Source organism: Prionailurus viverrinus, unplaced genomic scaffold, assembly GCF_022837055.1.
Source record: "Prionailurus viverrinus isolate Anna unplaced genomic scaffold, UM_Priviv_1.0 scaffold_45, whole genome shotgun sequence".
NCBI classification, from domain to species: domain Eukaryota; kingdom Metazoa; phylum Chordata; class Mammalia; order Carnivora; family Felidae; genus Prionailurus; species Prionailurus viverrinus.
Genome location: NW_025927610.1, coordinates 100,757 through 118,848, shown reverse-complemented (window position 1 = coordinate 118,848; position 18,092 = coordinate 100,757). Strand labels below are relative to the sequence as shown.

The 18,092-nt window shown below is 60.1% G+C and overlaps 1 protein-coding gene across 1 annotated transcript in view; it reads right to left on the bottom strand.

The window, feature by feature from the left end:
* Positions 1–18,092, bottom strand: part of SORCS2 (sortilin related VPS10 domain containing receptor 2) — a 271,676-nt gene that overhangs the window by 168,778 nt on the left and 84,806 nt on the right. Inside the window, exon 2 of the mRNA XM_047847261.1 lies at positions 10,481–10,580. Coding sequence (XP_047703217.1) covers positions 10,481–10,580 — 100 coding nt within the window. The remainder of the gene's footprint in view (positions 1–10,480; positions 10,581–18,092) is intronic.

Here is an 18,092-nt window from a genome sequence, read left to right as displayed (position 1 = left end):
TTGCCGGCAGGCCCTCCCCAGCCCCGCGCAAACCGTGCCCCCGGGGATTGGTCTGTAGGGACGTGAGATTCATTCCTCTCCAGGAGCAAATACTGGAGTTCCTCTTGCTCTCCCCGAACCCATCCCGCCAACCTGGGCGCCTTCCACAAGCCCTGCGGCCGTGAGCTGATGAGGTAGGTTCTGGTCGACTCAGAGCTGCCTGGGTGCAGAGTATCAGCTCCCTCTGGCCCCACCTACTGCTTCAGGAAAGGAGCCCATGACTCCCGCCCAGCCGATGGGAGCCCTCCCTTGGATCTGCATAGGTCTGTGCAGCACCTATGGGGGCCTGGGGGAGGACCCCAGTCAGTCCTTCTGAGATCACGAAGCATCGGGTGTGTCTGCGATTCCCAGAGGTCAGCTTTCCAGCCCAACAGCAAAAACGTGCCTGAGATTGAAGCCAAGACATAGGAGGGCCCAGCTGAGAGATGGGGGAAGAGACACTGTCCCGTGTCACCTGTAGAGGCCCTGGATCGAGCTGTGCCTGAAGGAAGCTTCCCCTGATCGTCACGGTGACGTGAGCCAATCTGTTCCGCTTCCCGTCTGAGTGGTAGACGTTACTTTTAATCCAAGGAGTCCTGGCTAACATAGCATGGGGTGTGAGGGTGGGTTTACTCAGTGGCTGGTTTGTCAAAGGTAGACAACTAGAACACAGAACATTAGAAATGGAAGGTAGGTGTAATAAATCTACTTCCAACCAGACTAACTCAGAGGGAGGTGAGGTGGCCTGTCCAGCCTCCCCACTGACCCACGTGAGTACAGGAGACAACACGGTCCCTTGACTTGTGGCCTCCCTGGTATCTGACGATTTCTCCTGGTACAGCCATACCCCTTGGATGAGCCACAGGACTTGCCAAATTCCTGGATGCCAGGGTATTTGTAAGGGAGGGAAGGACAGGGCACGGCCAGCACCTTTTTTATTTATTGTTTTTAATTTGAGAGAGAGAGAGAGAGAGAACATGTGTGGGGGAGGGGGCAGAGGGAGAGAGACTCTTAAGCAGGCTCCACACTCATGGCGGAGCCCGACACAAGGGCTTGATCCCACGACCCCAGGATCGTGACCTGAGCCAAACTTGAGAGTTGGATGCTTAACCAACTGAGCCACCCAGACACCCCAGCACCTTTTTAAATTAAAGAATACAACCGCCAGAGTTCGCGCATAAACCAATGCTAAAAATATGCATACAAAGGACTTTCAGGGGCCTCCCCGCGTCTCCCCGTGTTTTCTCCAAACTTCCAAAGAGCTAGGGCAGCAGGGTGGGTAGAAACCCTCGTCCGCCTGGGGGCCCAGCCCGGCCGCGCCTCCTGCACCACCCAGACCCTGGGAGCTACATCACGTCTCTGAGCCCCAGGCAGCTCACGTGTAGGACGAGGACACCTGTGGCACCCGGCTGCCCTGTGGGTTCAGTGGGTGACCATCAGTGACATCGGTAACGATGCCATAGGGCACGGAGCCGGCAACGGCCCGGCGCTGTGGACGGTACACACCCAGCACTGTGGACGGCACGTCTCATTCAGCCTTCACAGAAAGCCTGTGACGAAGACACCCATTTACCAACAAGGCTCAGAGGGGCTCGGGAAATTTCCGGAGTCCCAGTTCTGCCTCGTGCCAGGACCCGCATCTTCCCCGTGACACGTGCGACCCGGAGCCGGTGGGACCTTCCACTCGGACCTCCACCCGGTGGCGCTGCAGCCAGCACACACCTGCCCCACTGTCCTCCGTCCAGACTCGGACACCGCAGAGCCCCCCTCCGTTCGCCAGAGAAGCCCTGCGCCCCCTGTGTTTTTCTGGCCATGGGGGCAAAAAACAGCACGCTTGCCTCTTCTCCTAGTTCCGAGGTCTGAGTCCAAAATCAGTCTCACTGAGCTACAGTCAAGGTGCGGGCCTGGCTGAAGGTTCCAGGGGACAATCTGTCCCTTGTGGTTTCATCTCAAGGCCACCTGCATCCCTGGCCCCCGGCGCCTTCCACGGGCACAGCCGGCAGTGGGGTATCTTCTGGCCTCCCTCCCTCCCTCTCCCACCCACGCCCCCCCTCCTCCCGCCTCCCTCTTACAAGACCGCTGTGGCTACGCCGGGCCCACCGAGTGCTCAGGGACAGCTCCGGTGTCCACGTTCTCCACTCACGTCTGCACAGGCCCCTCGGCGCGTGAGGCAACACCCTGGCTCCCGGCTGTGATCTCTGGGGTGTGGTCTGCACACTGTCTTCAAAGGAGCGAACCCAGGGTCTCTCGCCCTCTGCGTTGCGTCAGTTCCCCAGGCCCGAGGCCCAGGAGACCAGCTTTCTGCGAGGCTAGCCCCCTCTGTCTCCCCTCTCCTGCAACGAGCTATGGGCTGTAAGAGAGAGTCATTTGCCACGCATTAGCCGAACTGTCACAGGATCCACTCCATTTCTGAGACAAAAGCCTCCGTACATCAATAGGCCCAATTGAGCCATTTTTCTTCTGGACAGGAGAGGATGCCTGGTTCTCGAGGGGAATGGAGAGCATCGGTGATTGGGGGAAAAAGGCCCATTTAGCCCCGTGCCCGCCTCCCAGTCCCTGGCAGGGCTCCGCTGTCTGGCCGATCTCCCCGCCAGGCAGGGGCTCCCGCGCCTCGCGAGTAACAGAGGGTCAGGCCCACCCTGAGTGCTGAGCCAAGGGAGGGGTGAGGCCTAGGGACAGCAGAGGTGTCCCAGGGGCCCCGGCTTTGTTCTAAGAGAGCTGGGGACACTGGGGATCAATACCCTGCCCCATCTGCCTCCTCTTTCGTGCCGAGGCTGACCCAGAGCTCCAGAATGGGAAAGAGGACAGGGAGGCCCGTCCCAGGCTGTGGGGGAGTGCCTTCTGAGAGCCCACCCCAGGGAATCTCAGGAACACAGGGCTCTCCTGTCCTGCCAGCCCTGACCACTGCCCTGTGGCCACACCGGGGGACTCCTGGGTGTCTCCCCAGGGTGGGGTACATGGGGTGTCCCATCCCGGGCCCTTCACGCCCCACCCCCAGGTCAGCCACCTCCCCAGGGCCCCCCATCCCAGGCAATGGCACCCCACCCACCCACTGCTCATACCAAAAGGCTGGGGGCACCAGCTACCCACAAAAGGTCTTCTGACCCTGTCCCTGCCCCCTGCCACCATATCTCTGCCCACCCAGGCTCAGACTCACCATCTCTCACCTGATGACACCCCACAGGTGTCAGATTCACACAAAGAATGGGTCTACGCCCCGTGGCACATCCAGGGAGAGGTGCCCAATGGGCAGATTGGGTCCTTTCAGGGTCCCAGTCGTGTGCCAGGCACTGTGTCCTGTATGTTACATGCGTTGGCCCTGGACCAGCGGGGCAGGGGCTCTCTAATGCCCACACGGGGGCCAGGCTGAGTCACACATCATCTCACCCCACCCCCCAACCCAGCTGCATGAGGTGCACAATGTTAAAATCCCATGTCACACCTCAGAGAGGTGGGCGGTGGGGGGGGGATACTGGGATCCTAACCCCTCACAGCCTGGGTCTCCCCACTCTGTGCCCGGCCCCTTTCTCCTGACATTCTTCCACACTGCTGGGGCCTGGGAACAGGCAGCTGGCTGGCCAAAACAAAGAGAAACAAACAATAACCCCTTGCTGCTGAGAACACTTTCAAACATGGAAACAGATTCCGGGCTTCCCCAGACCCTGGACACGGCATCCGGGGCCCCGCAGCAAGACTGATGTGGGGCTGCTGCTCTCCAACCTGCACCTGATTGGCCAGAGGTCACTCGCCAAGGTGCTTTCTGAGCATCGAAGAGGGTTTGCAGTGGCCATGTCCATGGGACCTGGGCTAACCTCAGCTCCCTCCAGAAGGCCCCAAATGAGGAAACAAGGCAGGTGTGGCCAAGAGGTCAGCAGCTGGAGGGAGTGGGGGCAGGACTTCCACATCAGGGAGGGGCTTCCACACCTGGGAGGGGCGGGGCCTCCACACCAGGGAGGGGTAGGACCTCCACTCTAGAGAGGGGTGGGACTCCACATCAGGGAGGGGTGGGGCCTCCACTCTAGAGGGCGGGGCCTCCACGCTGGTTGGGGCTCAGGGCTAGAGACCTGGTAGGTTGACAGGGGAGCAGGGGAGGGGAGCTGAGTGGAGGACAGAGGCAGAGAGGGAGACAGAGGCAGCGAGAGAGCTCCTGGAGCCAAATCTGAGACGGTTGCAAGAAAGGCTGACCGGTACAGGTACACCAGAAAAGACCCCCGGAGACAAGGGGTGACTTTTGTCCTTTCACACACTGTGACTGCCCGAGGAAGCAGACAAGGCACAGGCTGTAGGAGACTGGGCCTCACCTCGGCCACAGCACGCAGGTGCACCAAGTGGGGCACAAGGGCCAGAGGCAGGCGGCCCTGTCTTTCCTGGTGAGAGCTCTGAGTCCAGAGAGCCTTGGCTGAAGGGCAGCCAGGGTTGGACTCGGCTCCCAGGCCCGCGCCCCCTCCTTTAGGTTTCCCTCCCACTGGAGGGCCACTTTTTTGGCCCCGAGGACAGGCTGTTCCATACGCAGGGGCTCAGAGGTGGCTTTGGCTGTGGAAAGTAGAAAGGGTCGCCTGGGCCTGGGGGCAAATCCTGAGTCGGGTCCCCCCTGCTGGGTGGCAGGTGTGGGGAACCTCGGACCTGTCTGGCCCTGGCCTCCCTGCACAGATCCTTACCTGGCTGAGCTGTCGCAAAGATTCAAGAGAACACACATGAAGCTCCTTAAACCAAAGCTGACCCGTGAGGCTCCTCGGACCTCGGCGTTCTTTATCACCACCAGCACTGCCCCCACCGAGTGGATTGCTTCCGCTCTCAGACACTCGAGCTTCTTGACAACAAGATTTTGTTTTGCTCCATTTTTCTATCCTGAGTGAAATCCTGGCACATGGCAGTCCCTCGAAACGTCTCAGGTGAGGGAGCAGGTCGGACACACAGATGTGCTTACTGATGGGGATCAATACTCGCTTCTCAAATCAGAGACCGTGTGCCCGGTGGGGACGGGGGCACGTGGTGGTGGCTGGGTCAGGGGTCTTGGTGCTTCACCTGGGAGCACTGTCCTGGGTCATCAGGTCGACAAAGGCTTTTCATGGAAAGTGGGCATGTGTGTCATTTCAGTTTTCAAACCAACACTCATGTATCATGGAATAAAATGAACATTCAGGTGAATCTTTAATACAAGCCACGACACTTGAAAGCAATCCCACGCCCCAACCAGCTCCCGCAGGCCATGTCTTGATATCTTCGGCCCACGGCCGTGGTGTTCTGTGGCCAAGTTAGAAATACACAGCTATCCAGAACTAAGGTGGGGATTGCAGACAGTAGGAAAGGCCCACAGGGGATGTTTGTGGACCTGGGGGGGGGGGGGGAAGAGCCTCAGGTCATTGCCGTGACAGTGGTACAAGGTCCTACCCGTGGGCAGCAAGGCCAGGGAGCTCTGGTTTTACTGCAGGCAAGACAAAACTAAAGGGGAATTTATTTTGTGAGACAGGTTGCAAAGTGGTCTCTTAAGAAGCTATAAAGTGCCGCTTGGCCTGTAATTGTTGCTAAATGCACTCCTAATAGTATTCACATCTTCCTGCAAAGTCTATCCATTACCCTAACAGGAGAGGCAGGAGGCTCTACAAATAAGGGCCAGACTTTCTCCCAGACCAGACTCACTGGAGGACAAATCCTCTCTCCGCGGGAGGCTGACTTTAGCCCCCTTTCTGTTCCTCCCCACAAAACACAGCATGAGAGGTTGTGCCTCGGCCCTCTACTAGACCCTCAAGGTTCGAGAAGGTTAGTGTTGTCTGTCCAGTTCACCTCTGCAGCCCCCGTGTCCAGCAAGGGGCCCCCAGCGCACAGTAGGCGTGTAATGTGGATTTGTTGCCTACAAGATGGGAAGGACAAAAGGTCCTCTCTCCCCGGTAGCGAGCGCATGGCCTGGCGCACACCAGGGCCTCGACCCACATCTGTCGAGTGGATGGGCGCTGGTGTTGGGAGGGAGCTTGGGGTCCCAGCTGAGGCACAGGATGAACCAAGCGGAGCCGGGGTTCCGCTCACGTGTGTCTCCTTCCCCAGCTGCCAGTCTCCCCCTGGGAGGAGAGCACAGGAGTCCAGAACATCCTGCAGGGTGCCTGGGGAGCTCAGGGTAAGACCGAGCGTCCCAGAGCGTCTAGACGACCCAGGCACAGAGAGACGCTCGGTACCTTCGTTGCATCAGTGAAAGGGGAATACTCTGCCACCTGCCGGCTGGATGAACTTGGACGAGTCTCCCAGCCTCCCCGAGCCCATTTTCTCGTCGGGATAGTGGAGGTGACAATGTGAAGCCCCAAGTCGTGCGCCCCTCCCCACACATAAACGGGTGTGGCCGACATCTGGTTCTGACCCAGGGCCCGGCGCACCGGGAATGCTCACCGCGGTGTGGCCGCAGAATCAAGAAGCCACGAGTGAAGGGGCGAGTAATGCAGAGACAGAAGGAAGTTTGCTTTATATGCAGGAGAAATCTCTTTCCTGGAAGGGCACCGCCCCAGCCCCAGGCCCGACCCCCGCATGCACATCTCCTGATACGGCTGAGTGCTCAGGGCTGTGCCTCCTTGGGATTGAGGTGGGTAAAATACGGTGTCCACAAAGAGGCCTGCACAGGCTGCCCTCGGTTCCGTAGAGTCTCCTTCGGAAGCCTGAAGACCAGCCCGAGGCCCTCCCGATCTTTCCCTTTGCCGGGAACCCTCGCCTCCCCACTCCTTCCTGGTACGACCTCACATCAGTTTCTGCTGTAGCCGTGACTGTGGCTTTTCTCCTCCTCACATATTCAAACGCAAGTCAAACTGAGCCCCACGGAGGGCCCTCTCCTGCAGGGGCGGCTCTGGGGACACAGCACCACCGTGTCCCAGGCCCCGATCTAAGTCGTTCGTATGTATCGACTCATGTAATCCTCGTTCCCCTGTTACGAGCCTACTTGACAGATGAGGAAACTGAGGCAGGGACAGTGGAAATAACTGCCTGTGGCCCAGAGCACGGGCCTCTGGCTCCCTGCCTCCCAGACCCACGGTCACCTGGAGCCTCCAGTGGGTCGTGCCCTCCCAGAGAGCGGGATCTGTCCCCGGCCCCACCCAGTGCCAGTCCCACCTCTTCGGGCAGAGAAGCTGGCATTTCATTGTTTTTAAATGTTTATTTATTTTGAAGAAGAGAGCGAGCAGAGGGGAGGTGCAGAGGGGGTGGGGGACAGAGCATCTGACGCAGGCTCTGCACTGTCAGCATAATTCAGGGCTCGAACCCATGAACCGTGAGATCATGACCTGAGCTGAAGTCAGATACTTAACAGACTGAGCCACCCAGGCGCCCCTGGCATTTCATTTTCTTCATTTTTTTTTAATGTTTTATTTATTTTTGAGACAGAGAGAGACAGAGCACGAGCAGGGGAGGGGCAGAGAGAGAGGGAGACACAGAATCCGAAGCAGGCTCCAGGCTCCGAGCGGTCAGCACAGAGCCCCACGCGGGGCTCACACCCATGAACCCCGAGATCGTGACCTGGGCCGAAGTCAGATGCCCAACCGACTGAGCCACCCAGGCACCCCGACATTTCATTTTCTAGACCCGGAGACTGGGGCTGCCTTGTTCCCTCCAGGCAAAGAGGTGTGGGCAGGCCTGAGAAGGCAGTGCCCCTCTCCTGACACCTATCACAGACACCGACAGGGCCCTCACCCCCCCAGGCCAGGCCTTGCTCCCTGATAGACACAGCTGACCACTGCCACCCCCATGGGAGTATCAGTCACCCCAGAACCAGCTCCTACCCTCACAGTCTCAGGTGGTTGGTAAGAGACTTACTAAGGACAATGGTCCTGGGACGCTTGCGTGGACTTTGCTTAAGCCAAGCCCTGTTCTGAGCACTTGGCAAATAGCACCTCATTTCATCCCATCAACCATACTGTGTAGACGCTGGTTTTACCCCCATTCCGCCGAGGAGAAACCGGGGAACCAGGCGGTTCAGAACTTGGGCAAGGTCCTGGGGCTGGTGGGCTGTGGGCTGGGCCCAGAGGCGGGCCCAGCCGCGACTCTCCAGCAGAAGGAGAGGAGCCGACCGACCCCCAGGCCGCCCTCCTGCCCAGCCCTCACTGCTGTCCCTGCCCGCCTCCAAGGCGGACGCCCGTCCCGTGGGTCTCGGGGTCTTTTGAAGCAGCTAGTGCATGCCTCAGTGGGCCCGTCAGCCCCTTCAGCCTGACCACAGTGGGGGTCAGCTCAGTCCTGAGGTATGTGGGGTACGTCTGCAGGGATCAGAGCGGGGACGGAAGCCGGAGCACTCTGTAAGCCTGGACCTGAATTTGGCTTCTCTGTCCAAGGTCCAGCGGGAAGCAGGGTCCATGCTTTCGAAGGCGGGGGGCATGGGCTTCCCTTGGGGGCCACGCGAAGGGGGCTGGGGAGGCTGATTCCATCCAGAGTGGATGTGGAGGGGCAGGGTGATGCCCCGGCCCCCCCTCCAGTCCACCCTCAAAACGACCCTGTGTGAGTCCCTATGGTGCCGTAACAAGTTACCACAACTGAGCAGCTTAAAACAACAGAAATTTATTCCCTCACAGTTCAGAGGGAGAAAATGCAAAACCAAGCTGTCAGCTGGCCGTGCTCCTATCTGGAGGCTCCAGGGGGAGAAGGCTTTCCTGGCCTTTTCCAGCCTCTCTAGAAGAGAAGGAGCCCCCGCTCTAGCCCCAGCCTCTGTCTGTGTCCCCATATCTTCTCTGACTCTGATGCGGGCCCTGTGATTACATTCTCCCACCAGGAGAATCGGGACAACCTCTCAAAATCCTTAACCACATCTGTGAAGTCTCTTTTGCCATGTAAGGTGACAGTCACAGGCCCGGGGAGGGGACACCTTTGGGAGCCATTGTGCAGCCCCTCCCCCCCACGGTGGCAATTGTGAACAGTCAGATATCTCCTCGATTGCTGCCTCCACTCACAGCCGAGACACCTGGGCTCAGCCCTCCCTGAGGTCCCCTCAACGGGGGATGTGGCAGAGCTGGACTGAGTTTGGGGACACCCCAGCCCAGGCACCATCCCCCAGGCTCCCCTGCAAACGCAGGGTGGCCAGAGAAAGCCCAGAGAGGAGCCCGGGCTCCTCACACGCAGGCCCAGAGCAGGTGCAGGTGCAGGGCAGCTGTGGGCATCATTCATTCAGGGGGACCTGCTGCTGGCTGTGGCATTCATTCCACGCGGGTAATGTCGGCTGAGCCCCTGGGCCACCACAGCCCGCCCACCCCCAGACCCTACCTTCCACCCCCACCGGCATTTCCAGGCTAAACATGCAAATCCTCAGGGGGTCCTGTCTGTGTTAAAGACGCAGCCGTCCCCCTGCTGCTTCCCTGTCCCTGGGCTGCCTGCAGAGAAGTCTCGCCCGATCAGAGCGCTGACCAGTGCTCCACGAGCCCGCGTCACCTCCGGCCTGCCCCGAAGGCCCTGCCCAACCCAGAAGCCCCCTCACTGTACGTCCACCGCTACGTGCATCATCTCGCTAACCTTCCCGTCCACCCCCTTTACAGGCCAGGAAATTGAGGCTCTGAGGAGCCACGTCCCAGGCTGCCTTGTGCAGGAGCAGAGCTGTCCTGCCCGGCCTCCCCGTAAAGGCCTCCCTGACCTCATGGCCTCAGAAACCCAGCTCTTGGCCTTCTCTCACTGCTTCTGCTCTTTCATTTCCAAAGGCGGGCACCGCCCGCGGGCCGGCCCTGGCACCTTCCTGGGTACCTAGGGCCCTCCTGGCTGGTGACAGAGGATTTCCCGGGCTCTGCGCTGCTCTGACCTCTCCTTGAAAGTCACCAGAGCAACTGTCAGCGCCCATGGGTCAGCCTCACGCTGAACAACCACGGGGCTCTGGGTTCTAATCCCCGCTGTCACGATTCCCCTTTCCCGTGAGGAACCCGGTCTGTCCAACTGAGTCCCTTTCAGTGACACTCAGCTGCTTCTTGGGAAGCGGTCAAGCACATAGGGCCTCTCTGCCCCGGAGCGTCCTCTGACCTCGTTCTGGGGCCCTAACGTGGCCACAAAGCAGGCACAGGTGTGCAAATGGGTCCTGTCACAGAACCTGGCGGGGTGTCCCCGTTCCACAGCCGGGCGGGGGGCGGGCAGGAGACACGCTCAGACCAAGAAAACCAGAAAGTGCATCTCAGATGACAGACGGAAGCCAAGCCAAAACCAAATAAACCAAACAACCAGCAGAGGAGGGGGACTGCTCACCACTGCCTTCCGACGACCCCACACCACGGAGGGATTCTTTCCCGGCTCCCCAGCGCCCACCACCGCCGGACGGACGCTGTCTTCAGAGCAGGGAGAAGGCAGACACGTCCACACTGGTGCCCAAGCCTTTCTGCCAAGTCCCAGCTGGCCCTTTAGACACAGCCGTCCGAATGGATCACGGAGGAACCGGAAAGGGTGTCGTGGGAGAGGCGGTCACGTCGCACGCGGTGGCCGGGAGCCCGGCTGTGCCGACCGGGCAGCCGTCCCGGTATCCTCTTACCTTTCTCTTGTTCGTGGGGCAAATGTAGAAGTTGTCGATGACCGTGGTGACACCGGGCTGCAGGGTGAGCTTGGTGTAGGACGTCCCGAAGTCCGAGGACCTGGGGGGACAGGACGACAGACAGGTGTCAGCGAGGTGTCCCTCCAGCTGCAGGTTTATCCAGCCCGCGTGGGCGCAGCGCCCCAAGACAACCTCTGCCCCGGAGCAGGATGCCGCAGGTGACAAGGGAGGAGACTGGGCTCCCGCAGGGTCGCCGAGCACGCGCTCAGGTCTGGGAGCTGGGCGGGGAGTCGGTGAATGCCAGCCAGACTCCCCACGGGTCGCCTCCTCCTTGGACTTCCGCAGTGATCTGCCCCGACCCTAAGTCTATCTTGGCCCGCTCGCTACACGCGTGTCTCCACGTTCCTCACCGTGTGCTGAGGCCTCACAGGATCTCGTCTGCTCCTCTGTTTCCCTCTCTGCACCCCGGGCTCCTCCGGGGAGCCACACCCTCCCCCCACCCCCACCCCCCCTGACCACACAGCCCGGAGACTGTGGGTGACAGCAGGCGGTGCCCGGGCTCCGGGAGCTGCTGGAAACCAGGCCCCAAGCCAAGCCCTGCATCGGCCGGCGAGCCCCAGCACCACCGCTGGCTCCACGCGGGGGACCAGCTGAACCGCGGGCCGGCCCCTCCTCGCCTGTGCGCCCACTGTCCTGTCTGTGGAGTGACAGGTGCAGGGGAGAATGTGGCTCCCCACCGCGGCGAGACGGGGAGAGGTCACCAGGGCAATTTCACATCTGTTGCTTGGAAGCAACTGACACATCAGGACGTGGAATCGATTCCATGTCGAAGCTTAAAATCTCCGTGACCCTGAAACCCCATTAAAACGTTCCGGGGGGGGACGCGCCTGGGGGGCTCAGTCGGTTGAGCGTCCGACTTCGGCTCAGGTCATGATCTCGCGGTGCGTGAGTTCGAGCCCCGTGTCGGGCTCTGTGCTGACAGCTCGGAGCCTGGAGCCTGCTTCCGATTCGGTGTCTCCCTCTCTCTCTGCCCGTCCCCTGCCTGCTCTCTGTCTCTCAGAAATAAATCAATGTTAAAACAAAAAACAAAACAAAAAAACGTGCTGTGATTGTGAAGCAGGCCCGGCTGTGAGCTGGAGGCTCACAGGCCTCAGGGTCACAAGGTCCTTCCCAGACCAGGGCAGAGAGCAATCTCTGCCTCCTGACTCCCAGGGGAGGCTGGTGGGGGCCAGTCCCCTCCGTGGGGCAGCCAGGAGAGGATCGGCTGAGCCCCTCCCTCCCTGCCCTTGGCCTCCCCGGGGAGGCCCTGCTGGAGGGGTGATTAGAGATGCACTTACTCTCAAAAAATCAGAGAATTGGTTTGCTTTGGGAAGCAGGGAGCCAGGGCCCCAGTAGCAGAGGATTGACCCAGAGACCCAGGAAATGCCAGTCTCCACAGAAACCAAACGCCGTGTTTCCAAGCTGGATTCATGGAAACCTCTGAGCCTCATGACCCCTCTGCTCTCCTCCCAGCAAGCTGGGTCTAAGACCTGCCCATTGGTTCTGCCTCCCAGAAACCTTGCCATCCATCCACCCCTTCCCTCCATCCCCGACACACACCTGCCTCCGCCCAGCTGCCTCCCCAGGATCCAGACTCCTCCCCGTCCCCACCCAGGTCACAGGAGCCTGCTGACCCCTGCTCGCCCCAGGGCACCTGCTGGTGTGGGCTGCGGGGGGAGCGGGTCTAGTGCGGCAAGGGGAGGGGGTGCTAAACAGGAAACATAGCAGCAGCCGGTGTGATCCGGGCGGGAATGGGGGGTCAGTGGGACTGCGGTCTCAGAGGGGCAGGGAAGGCCCCTCGGACACGGCGATTTGGGGCAGAGGCAGGCAGGAAGGAAGAGAGTGCTTTGCGCCTGGCTGGGGGAAAGCCATTTGTAGCCGGTTAAGTAATGTCCCCCCAAAATTCACGTCCACCCAGAATCTGTGAATGCGACCTGATTTGCAAACAAGGCCTTTGCAGATGTAATTATGTTGAGGTCAAACTGGAGGAGGGCGGGTCCGGTCCAAGGATTGGTGTCATAAGAAGAGGGGAATTTGGACACACGGACACACAGACACACAGCCGAGGCCAGCAGGAGACAGCCTGAGCAGCGTCTGGCCCACATCGGACCCCACCTCTCCTACTGTGCATGGGGCCTGTCTCTTGCCAGGCCCCCAAGTACGCAGGGGGAGAGAAGGGAATTCATTGCCGTGGATAAGTCTGGGAAATAGAAAATGACTTGTCTCAGAGCCCAGCTGGTCAGTGGGGGCAGGCCAGAAGCTGGGACCTCTGCAACTGTAAACCTAATGCGGCCTCCTCCTGAAGTCGGTGCAGATCACACGGTCAGTGAGGACAGCGGTCACCAGGATCATCCAAGAATCCGCACCCCCAGGCATACAGCTAGTGCTCAATAAATGCTTACTGGATTCCTGTGGAGGCGCTCTGCTGTCAGAGCTGGAGGCTGTGTGACCTCTGGTGAGCAGATTGCCCTCTCTGGGCAGCAAGGGTTTCCCAGGGAAACGTGGGGATTAGATGTGATCACGTCCCAGCACGGGCACCGGCCCTCGTGGCTCCACCCCCACGGGCCCTTTTCTCAGCTGCCCCCACGACCCCTGAACCCCTCCGTGCCAGGCCCTCCCCCAGGGTGACCTTCCTCCGCACTCTGCACCCCCACCCCCTCCAAGTCCTCCTCAAGCGCATCTGGGAACGCGGAGCCTGATTATTCCAATCTGCATTTATTCAAATTAAAAATAAAAACCCAGGCTCTGAAACCGGGCAAACAGAACAGGGCAGGCAAGCAGGCGCAGTTGGAAAGTCGCTCTTTGCAAATCGGCTGCTTAATTGCTGAGTGTTTGTACATATTCACTTTTTTAAAAATAATTTAATTGAGCCATTTTCATCCTCTATAATTATTTCATTGGCAGGGACGTATGTTCGGCTCCCACCCCTCCCCGTGGTGCAGATGAGCCCCTGTCTCCCACCCATCTCCCCCCGGAAGGCCACGGCAGGTGCGAAAAGTGGGGCCCGCCTTCGTGGCGGGGGCCCCTGCAGGGGCACGGCCTTGGGTGAGGCCTGGTCTCCGTGAGAGGCGGTTTCTTTATCTTTGAGTGACCGATGCGGGTCTGTAACGGGCTGATGACACAGTGGCAGAGACACCTGCGTGAGATTAGAGAGGTGAGGAAAGCGAGCTGGAGGCAGGCTCAGGGTCATGGCCGTGGGGTCCCTGCGGACCTCCCCCTGGTGGAGGGTGCACTTGTGTGTGGACCCAGCTGTGTTCTCTAATGAGCACGATGCTGTGCGTACGTGCTGACGGCTAATTTGCGCAGGCGCACCCCAATGCCCGCCAGTCACTGTCGTGAGAGCGCAGACATCCTGTCCTGCCTCCACATTCCCATCAAGCAGGACGCGCTGCTAACGTGTGGTTCAGCGTTCAAGGGCTCCCGGGCGCCAACCTGGAGCGTCTCCCTTGTAACGAAGAAAGAGGGTCCGGGGGCCAGGCCTTGATCTCCCCGGAAACGCTGGCCGTGCAGGGAGGGCAGGGCCACTGCTGGTCGCTGGGTTAAGTTGCTCTGATGTAAAAACTTGCTTCACGTGGATCCCAGCAGCGGATGCTCTGCCCGGTCGGCCGCTCCGGGGTTCCCTGTATGCCGGCTCTCCCCCAGCGGGCCTATGTCTCCATCGCCACGTCTCCTCTTTTCTTTGACCTCGCTAGACCCACCCTGGGCTGAGAGGTTGCTGGAGCTGCACGGGTGCTGGGGACTGGCTCTCGTTCTGCACTGGTCAGGTGGCAGGGCATCCCGAGAAGACCCCTGTCGCCGGTCCAGACGGTCAGAATTACCACCTGCACTTTATACCTGGGGAAACTGAGGCCCAGCTAGGAAAGGGACGTGTCCAGAGTCTTACAGGGGTGCAGAGGCGTCCTTCACGGGCTCTCCCACCGGACGTTAGGGGTACGATCTCGCAGCCGAAGCGGTTCTGAGCTTTGGTCGGATTCCGGCCGTGCGCGGCGTCTGTGACTGGGTGATGGGAAGGAACGGACTCTGAGCCGGCTTCACCCAGGGGCCGGTCTGGTTCTCGGCACTGACAGCTCACGGGACCCCTGGCGGGCTTTGATTTGCTGCCGGGTCTCATACACGGACACAGGATCAGCGGAAGAGAATTATGGCAATAAGGGGGGCACTTCCAGGGCTGGTCAAGTCATCCAGAAAAAATCCAGGATGTGGCTCGAGATTCTGCATGTGAACTGGGGAGTCGGGGCCCTGCCAGGGGGGTGAGCTGAGGAAGAAAACAGCCCTGGCCCCAGGGGGAGCACAGCATGGTAGGGCGGGGAGCACCCTTGTTCGCCATGGCCGCTGGCGGGATGTGAAGAGCGGGGCCCCTCTGACGGAAGGGCCTGGGGGAGGGGGCGTCCAGTGAAACCACACGCTCAACACGTACTGGATGCCAGGTTCTGGGCGGACACACAGTCAGACTTCCTGGGTCAACTGACACAGGAAGACCATTCGAACGGGAGCATGCCTTCCCATTTTATAGATGGGAAAACCGAGGCTCAGAGAGTATGAAAGGATCGCTTAGCACTTAACCACACAGTAACTACAGGAAACCCAGGCTGTCCGCTGAGTGATGTCCCTGGAGGTGTTCACAGGGCACGGCACCCACTCCACACGGCTGGACCTTCTGACTCCATTTCCCTTGCAGAGCCTGGTGGCCAACGCTCTCCAACGTGCGGGCAGTTGAACATGGACCGAAGCCCGTCCCACCCAGGAAGCTGCACCTCTGTTGCCCGCGGGTTTTCGCAGCAGCACTAACTCGAGCCCGCTGTGCATCAGCCCGGGCCGTATTCCCAGCCGGCCAAGAGGGAGGCGGGCAGGAGGGGGCTTGAGATTCTCCGCGTCTGAACTCACAGCGAGCAGGGTCCCATGGCCGCACGGGGCCAGAGCCCGCCTCTCCGAGCCTGTCCCCCAGCCAGCGCGTCCCCTCGTGGTTCCCAGCCACCTGCCGCGGCACTGGGGATGCCGTGTGCCCACAGGCAGCAGATCTTTCCGGAATGAAGCTGGGCCGGGCAAGGCCGCTCCCAGACGCTGCCCCCGCCGCTCTACCAACACCTCAGGGATGGGAGTTGGTGCAGGGCCCGGGAGCCGATCACCCCGCGGGACAGCTCGCGCAACGCTTCTGCTCAAGCTGGCTCCTGGCCACCGCTGTTCGTCACGCCATAAAGGGGACCCATCCTTTCCAGTGAGTCCCTGCGTTATCCTTAAAAATCCTGGTGTGAGTGAACGCCCTCAGTTCACGAGGTCCTTTCGACAAACGTCTCCCACGCACCTATTACGTGCAAGCTCTGTGCTGGGCACGGTGCACGGAAGCGGACGGGCAGGGATCTTGGGCAGCTGGCCGTGCCTCCAGGAGATGCTCTGTACCAGCCGCTCAGACCTCGAAATGATGCCACAGCACTGGGTCCCCAGGCACTGCCCCGCGGCCCCGGGCCCATCCTCCTGCATGCCGTCCCCCTCAAGACCTCCTCACAGACCTGCGGCAAAGGGGCTAACAGATCCCATGGAGCCAGAGAAGGTGCCAGGAGCCTGCACGGAGCTCTGAGGAGGTACGTGTGTGTGCTCTCACAGAAGCCTGTAAGTGTGCCTGTGGGGTCTGGGAGGCCTCGCAGAGAATCTGGGGGGCTGAAAGGGGAAGAGGAGGAAGAGGCACCCGATAAGGGGGAGTGGGGGCTGGCCGTCGGCCCCGAGCGCCGGCTGGGGGAGCTGGGTGCTTCGTGCAGAGGCCAAGAAGGAGTAGAGGCGACAGCGTCACACAGCGGAGTCCGGGGGAAGCACCAATAACGCTCTGCATTCCCCATCCAGGATGGGCCACCGGCGCCCCCAGGGTGAAGACACTCGGGGGCTCAGCTCCTCTAATCACATCCCAGCCAGTGGCTCTCAGTGTGCAAACGAGAAACATGAGATACCAAGAGGTGAAGTCATCCGCCGGGGCTCAGAGAGGGCGAAGCCACAGGCTCTATGTGACTCGGGTTCTAAATGACGCCCACACCTTGTACCTCCTTCCTGCTCTAGAGAAAGGAAGGGGACATAGGGGACACCATGGGTCTGGCTGGCTTTATTTCTGGAGGGTTTTTTTTTTCCTTTTAAAGTTTATTTATTTTCAGAGAGAGAGAGACAGAGAGAGTATGAGTGGGGGAAGGACAGAGAGAGAGAGAGAGAGAGAGAGAGAGAGAGAGAAAGTCCCAAAAGCAGGCTCTGTGCCACCAGCACAGAGCCTGATGTGAGACTTGAACCCACAAACCATGATATGATCTGAGCCGACATCAACAGTCGGACATTTAACCGCCTGAGCCACCCAGGCGCCCCTATTTCTGGAGGTTTTGACGCGGCACAAGGCAGGACCTTTGCAAATAGCTCTTTTCCCAGCAGAGGAGGGGGCACTCTTTAGAAGTGGGTTATGGCCATCGGGCTAAATGAGGCCCGTGTCCCTGGACGTGTCCCACGGGCGGGGCTCACCTGGCACACATTCCTGCTTTTACAGCCGTTCTGCAAGCCCTCAGCTGGGCACATGTCCGAAGGCCGAGGCGGGTGAGCGAGCCGGCCTAGCCCAGGCTGCAGGCTGGGAGAAGGCGGGGCCATCCGTGGCTGCAGGTGCAGGGGTGGGAGGTGTCAATTGCCCGGAAGTCTCACAGGTGCAGGCAGAGGGCACCCCTGAAGCTGACCCCAGGTGTGGCTCACGGACCAGCAACCCAGGGACCAGACAGGACATCGCCGCGTCTTCAGGGTTAATTGAGGAAGTTGTTTCCGATGGGGCACTGGAGGGGCCTGGCTGGGTTTACGCCCGGGGAAAGGTGACGGTCTGATAGTCATGACCTGGTGGGCGTGTGGAGGGGTTGGGGGGGTGGGCAGCGTGGATCGCTCTGCATTTTGTTGGGACTGCCACACGAGCACCTCGTATGAACGGGACAGGGTAGTCACTGGCCAGGAGCAGCCCTGGCCAAGGCCAGCCCTTCCTGCCAGTGCCCAGGGTGAAGCACACTGATGCATGCACTCCCCCAGGGAACCGGCTGATTTGGGAGCGGGCCAAGCCCCTCTGAGGTCCAAAACTGTCATTTCAGACAGAAAACACCCAAACAGAATAAGACACACAATACCACAGAAAGACGTTGCTGCAGAACAGACAATGTGGCCCCGAGGAGCCGTCCAGCCAGCAGCCGCCTTGTCCTGGAACAGGGTCGGTGGGGCCGCGGTGAGAAAGCCCCAGCACGGCGGGGCTTGTGCGAGCTGCTACGCCAGAGGTCCGGGCTTGGCTCTGGGGCTGGGCCAGGGTAGGCTACCCTTCTGACCTGGGTCTACCCTTTGGAAAATTCCAGAAGTTCACCAATCCACTTACAGTAACATTTCCTTCTTGATAGGCCTACACATCCTCCACTCTTCTCGGAATCATTTAAAGATAAGAGGACAATCTGGGGCGCATTGGTTAAGCGTCCGACTTTGGCTCAGGTCACGATCTCATGGTTCGTGGGTTTGAGCCCTGCGTTGGGCTCTGTGCCGACAGCTCGGAGCCTGGAGCCCGCTTCGTATTCTGTGTCTCCCTCTC